Source organism: Anneissia japonica, unplaced genomic scaffold (assembly GCF_011630105.1).
Source record: "Anneissia japonica isolate Jap-2015-1 unplaced genomic scaffold, ASM1163010v1 scaffold287846_len70542_cov101, whole genome shotgun sequence".
Lineage (NCBI taxonomy): Eukaryota > Metazoa > Echinodermata > Crinoidea > Comatulida > Comatulidae > Anneissia > Anneissia japonica.
In genome coordinates this window covers 35895-42905 of record NW_022702693.1, presented here as the reverse complement: position 1 = coordinate 42905, position 7011 = coordinate 35895, and the positions used below count along the sequence as shown (strand labels likewise).

The following is a 7011-nucleotide window of genomic DNA, read 5'->3' as shown; positions in this document are numbered from 1 at the left end:
TTAATTAATGGTGCAAGTTTTAACAACAAGCGTACTTGCCCACAGGGTCAAAGGTCACCATGAAAACGAGGCATTTTTGTGCATTTTTGTCCCGAATGACCTTTTGACCTACGATTACCCCCTAAAAAGATAAGTTAAAAATCCGGAATTTTTTGTGGTGAAACATTTCCAACTATATATTATTAATTTAGTGCATAAGACCCATTTAATAACTGATTTGGGTATTTTAATGGGGGCTAAAAATGGAAGAAAAATTACGCAACCAAATAAGTTAGGGTGTTTACGAACCAATATTTTCGTAACGGTGTCCGGTATACCAAAAGTCATGTCATATTCCTTTTCTACAGCCAAAAGTTAGTCTAGATATCAATTTTCAGTTAATTATCTTTATTCTATTTGAAGATATGGCTAATTGAAGATGCAACCTTACAAATATGTCATAATTGATAGTTAAAAGGGGATATGACCCTAAAATTTCAAATGGCCGTAACTTCTAAACGACTTGGAATTGGCAAGTCAAATTTGGGGTTTGTTCGTCAGACATGTTGGTGCACATCATATCCGAGTTTCAAGAAAATCTGAGACGGTACCCAGCCATCCCATTTGTTGAGTTGGCACGGAATGACCCAGATAGTAATAATCATTAAATAGTATTGTATTCATGTTTGTCTCTGCAGGTACGACGGAAGCAACAACAGAGGACAAGACATTCGATCAAAAGACATTTATGGTTACTATAACAGCCGAAGATTCTGAGACTGGCGAAGTAACAACTGAAGTATCGACAACTACAGAAAAGACAACGGTTGGTGATATTGATAAATTGACAATGTTCGATGCTACTACTAAAACATCAACAGTAAAAAGACAAACAACTGTTAATGTAACAACTGGAAAATTGTCAACAGAAGACAATACAGCTGTCCATACAACAACTGAGAAATTATCATCCGACCAAATGACTATGGCTGTAACAGTCGACGAATCATCAACACCACAGAAAACAATAACTGAATTATTATCAACAGAAGAAACGAAAACCTTTGATGCTACCACTGAAAAATTAACAACTGTTGATATAACAACTAAGGAATTGTCAACGGAAGAAGAAGAAACATCACCAGTTGAGGCAACCACCGTAGACTTGTTAACAGACCAGAGGACAATGGTTGTTAATGTAACCATTGAAGAGTTACCAACAGTAGAAAAAACAACTGCAACTGTTGGTGTAAAAACTGAAATATCAACAGCAGAAAAAAGAACAACGTCCGATGCTACTACTGAAAAATTAACTGTTGCACGTGAAACAACACTTGATATAGCAACTAAAAATTTGACAACGGAAGACAAGGTAACAGTCGAACCAACAACCATAGAATTTTTTACCAACCAGTGGACGACGGTAAATGTAACATTTGAAGAGGCATCAACTGTACCAAAAGCAACTGCTAATGAAAAAACTGATGATAAGACAATGCATACTACTACTGATGAATCAATCGTAAATGAGCAAACATCGTTTCACATTACAACTACAAAATTGACAACGAAAGACTTGACAACAGTTGATTCAGCTACTGAAGATTTATTAACTGACCAGAAGACAATGGTTGTTAATGTAACAGTTGAAGAACTGTTAACAATTGAGAAAACAACTGCTGATTTAACAACTGAGGTATCAACAAAAGAAACAACAGTGGTCGAGGCTACTACTGAAAAATCAACAGCTGAATGGAAAACAGCAATTAATACAACAAGTGAAAACTTCACAACAAAAGACAAGACAACGATCGGTGCAACTACTGAGCAATCCTTAACTGATGAGATGACGACCGTTAATGTAACAATCAAAGAATCATCATCTGCAGTACAGAAAACGACTGCTGAAGTAGCAACTGAGGTAGCAACAATAGAAGAATCAACAGTGTTCGAAGCTACTACTAAAAAATCAACAGCTGAATGGAAAACAGCGATTGATATAACAAGTAAAAACATTACAACAAAAGATGAAATAACGATCGTTGCAACTACCGAGAAATCCTTAACTGATGAGATGATGACCGCTAATGTAACAATCGAAGAATCATCATCTTTTCAGAAAACAAATGCTGACGTAACAACTGAAGTACCAACATCGGAAGAAAATACACCAGTCTATACAACTTCTGTAGAATCTACAGCGGAATGGCAAACATTATTGGATATAACAACTAAAGAATTGACGACGAAAGACATGACAACGGTTGATTCAGCTACTGAAGATTCATTAACTGGCGGGAAGACAATGGTCGTTAATGTAACAGTTGAAGAACTATCAACAATTGAGAAAACAACTGCTGATTTAACAACTGAAATACCAGCAACAAAAACATCAACAGAAGTCGATACTATTAGTGATAAATTTACAGTAGAATGGCAAACAGCTGTAACTAAAGAATTGACAACGGAAGACAAGAAAACTACCAATGCAACCACTATAGAACCGTTAACTAACCGGTGGACCACGGTAAATTCAACAAATGAAGAATCATCTACAGTACAAAAAATGACTGCTGATGTAGGAACTGAAGTACCAACGTCAGAAGAAGATACACCAGTCTATAGAACTTCCATAGAATCAACAGCGGAATGGCAAACATTGTTGGACATAACAACTAAAGAATTGATGACGAAAGACATGACAACGGTTGATTCAGCTACTGAAGATTCATTAACTGACGAGAAGACAATGATCGTTAATGTAACAGTTGATGAACTATCAACAATTGAGAAAACAACTGCTGATTTAACAACTGAAATACCAGAAACAAAAACATCGACAGAAGTTGATACTACTACTGACGAATTTACAGTGGAATGGCAAACAGCAGTAACTAAAGAATTGACAACGGAAGATAAGAAAACTTCCAATGCAACCACTATAGAATCGTTAACTAACCGGTGGACCACGGTAAATTTAACGAATGGAGAATCATCTACAGTACAGAAAATGACAGCTGATGTAGCAACTGAGGTAGCAACAATAGAAGAATCAACAGTGTTCGAAGCTACTACTGAAACATCAACAGCGATTGATATAACAAGTACAAACATCACAACAAAAGACGAAATAACAATTGTTGCAACTACCGAGAAATCATTAACTGATGAGATGACGTCCGTTAATGTAACATTCGAAGAGTCATCATCTTTTCAGAAAACAATTACTGATGTAACAACTGAAATACCAACACCGGAAGAAAATACACCTGTCTATACAACTTCAACAGAATCAAAAGCGGAATGGCAAACATTGTTGGACATAACAACTAAAGAATTCATGACGAAAGACATGACAACGGTTGATTTAGCTACTGAAGATTCATTAACTGGCGGGAAGACAATGGTCGTTAATGTAACAGTTGAAGAACTATCAACAATTGAGAAAACAACTGCTGATTTAACAACTGAAATACCAGCAACAAAAACATCAACAGAAGTCGATACTATTAGTGATAAATTTACAGTAGAATGGCAAACAGCTGTAACTAAAGAATTGACAACGGAAGACAAGAAAACTACCAATGCAACCATTATAGAACCGTTAACTAACCGGTGGACCACGGTAAATTCAACAAATGAAGAATCATCTACAGTACAAAAAATGACTGCTGATGTAGGAACTGAAGTACCAACGTTGGAAGAAGATACAGCAGTCTATACAACTTCCATAGAATCAACAGCGGAATGGCAAACATTGTTGGACATAACAACTAAAGAATTCATGACGAAAGACATGACAACGGTTGATTCAGCTACTGAAGATTCATTAACTGACGAGAAGACAATGATCGTTAATGTAACAGTTGATGAACTACCAACAATTGAGAAAACAACTACTGATTTAACAACTGAAATACCAGCAACAAAAACATGGACAGAAGTTGATACTACTACTGACGAATTTACAGTGGAATGGCAAACAGCAGTAACTAAAGAATTGACAACGGAAGATAAGAAAACTACCAATGAAACCACTATAGAATCGTTAACTAAGCGGTGGACCACGATAAATTTAACGAATGAAGAATCATCTACAGTACAGAAAACGACTGCTGATGTAACAACTGAGGTAGCAACAATAGAAGAATCAACAGTGTTCGAAGCAAATACTGAAAAATCAACAGCTGGTTGGAAAACAACGATTGATATAATAAGTAAAAACATTACAACAAAAGACGAAATAACGATTTTTGCAACTACCGAGAAATCCTTAACTGATGATATGACGACCGTTAATGTAACAATCGAAGAGTCATCATCTTTTCAGAAAACAAATGCTGACGTAACAACTGAAGTACCAACATCGGAAGAAAATACACCAGTCTATACAACTTCAATAGAATCAACAGCAGAATGGCAAACATTGTTGGACATAACAACTAAAGAATTGATGACGAAAGACATGACAACGGTTGATTCAGCTACTGAAAATTCATTAACTGAAGAGAAGACAATGATCGTTAATGTAACAGTTGAAGAACTGTCAACAATTGAGAAAACAACTGCTGATTTAACAACTGAAATACCAGCAACAAAAACATCGACAGAAGTTGATACTACTACTGACGAATTTACAGTGGAATGGCAAACAGCAGTAACCAAAGAATTAACAACGGAAGACAAGAAAACTACCAATGCAACCACTGTAGAATCGTTAACTAACCGGTGGACCACGGTAAATTCAACAAATGAAGAATCATCTACAGTACAGAAAACGACTGCTGATGTAGCAACTGAAGTACCAACGTTGGAAGAAGATACACCAGTCTATAGAACTTCCATAGAATCAACAGCGGAATGGCAAACATTGTTGGACATAACAACTAAAGAATTGATGACGAAAGACATGACAACGGTTGATTCAGCTACTGAAAATTCATTAACTTACGAGAAGACAATGGTCGTTAATGTAACAGTTGAAGAACTATCAACAATTGAGAAGACAACTGCTGATTTAACAACTGAAATACCAGCAACAAAAACATCAGCAGAAGTCGATACCACTAGTGATAAATTTACAATGGAATGGCAAACAGCTGTAACTAAAGAATTGATAACGGAAGACAAGAAAACTACCAATGCCACCACTATAGAATTGTTAACTAACCGGTGGACCACAGTAAATTCAACAAATGAAGAATCATCTACAGTACAGAAAATGACTGCTGATGTAGCAACTGAAGTTCCAACGTCGGAAGAAGATACACCAATTTATACAACTTCCATAGAATCAACAGCGGAATGGCAAACATTGTTGGACATAACAACTAAAGAATTGATGACGAAAGACATGACAACGGTTGATTCAGCTACTGAAGATTCATTAACTGACGAGAAGACAATGATCGTTAATGTAACAGTTGATGAACTGTCAACAATTGAGAAAACAACTGCTGATTTAACAACTGAAATACCAGCAACAAAAACATTGACTGAAGTCGATACTACTACTGACGAATTTACAGTGGAATGGCAAACAGCAGTAACCAAAGAATTGACAACGGAAGACAAGAAAATCACCAATGCAACCACTATAGAATCGTTAACTAACCGGTGGACCACGGTAAATTCTACAAATAAAGAATCATCTACAGTACAGAAAACGACTGCTGATGTAGCAACTGAAGTACGAACGTCGGAAGAAAATACACCAGTCTATACAACTTCAATAGAATCAACAGCAGAATGGCAAACATTGTTGGACATAACAACTAAAGAATTGATGACGAAAGACATGACAACGGTTGATTTAGCTACTGAAGATTCATTAACTGATGAGAAGACAATGGTTGTTAATGTAACAGTTGAAGAACTATCAACAATTGAGAAAACAACTGCTGATTTAACAACTGAAATACCAGCAACAAAAACATCAACAAAGGTCGATACTACTAGTGATAAATTTACAGTGGAATGGAAAACAGCTGTAACTAAAGAATTGACAACGAAAGACAAGAAAACTACCAATGCAACCACTGTAGAATCGTTAACTAACCGGTGGACCACGGTAAATTCAACAAATGAAGAATCATCTACAGTACAGAAAACAACTGCTGATGTAGGAACTGAAGTACCAACGTTGGAAGAAGATACAGCAGTCTATACAACTTCCATAGAATCAACAGCGGAATGGCAAACATTGTTGGACATAACAACTAAAGAATTGATGACGAAAGACATGACAACGGTTGATTCCGCTACTGAAGATTCATTAACTGATGAGAAGACAATGATCGTTAATGTAACAGTTGATGAACTACCAACAATTGAGAAAACAACTACTGATTTAACAACTGAAATACCAGCAACAAAAACATGGACAGAAGTTGATACTACTACTGACGAATTTACAGTGGAATCGCAGACAGCAGTAACTAAAGAATTGACAACGGAAGGAAAGAAAACTACCAATGCAACCACCATAGAATCGTTAACTAACCGGTGGACCACGATAAATTTAACGAATGAAGAATCATCTACAGTACAGAAAACGACTGCTGATGTAGCAACTGAGGTAGCAACAATAGAAGAATCAACAGTGTTCGAAGCTACTACTGAAAAATCAACAGCTGAATGGAAAACAGCGATTGATATAACAAGTAAAAACATTACAACAAAAGACGAAATAACGATCGTTTCAACTACCGAGAAATCCTTAACTGATGAGATGACGACCGTTAATGTAACAATCGAAGAGTCATCATCTTTTCAGAAAACAAATGCTGACGTAACAACTGAAGTACCAACATCGGAAGAAAATACACCAGTCTATACAACTTCTGTCTCTTATACACATCTAGATGTGTATAAGAGACAGCATCAACAGAAGTCGATACTATTAGTGATAAATTTACAGTAGAATGGCAAACAGCTGTAACTAAAGAATTGACAACGAAAGACAAGAAAACTACCAATGCAACCATTATAGAACCGTTAACTAACCGGTGGACCACGGTAAATTCAACAAAT

At 36.2% G+C, this 7011-nt stretch overlaps 1 protein-coding gene across 1 annotated transcript in view; it reads left to right on the top strand.

The window, feature by feature from the left end:
* LOC117104009 (mucin-4-like) overlaps positions 1 to 7011 on the top strand; it is a gene marked incomplete at its 5' end in the record, with an annotated part of 23451 nt that overhangs the window by 14032 nt on the left and 2408 nt on the right. The window contains one exon of the mRNA XM_033244656.1: positions 678 to 6641. Within this exon, the coding sequence (XP_033100547.1) occupies positions 678 to 6641 (5964 nt within the window). The remainder of the gene's footprint in view (positions 1 to 677; positions 6642 to 7011) is intronic.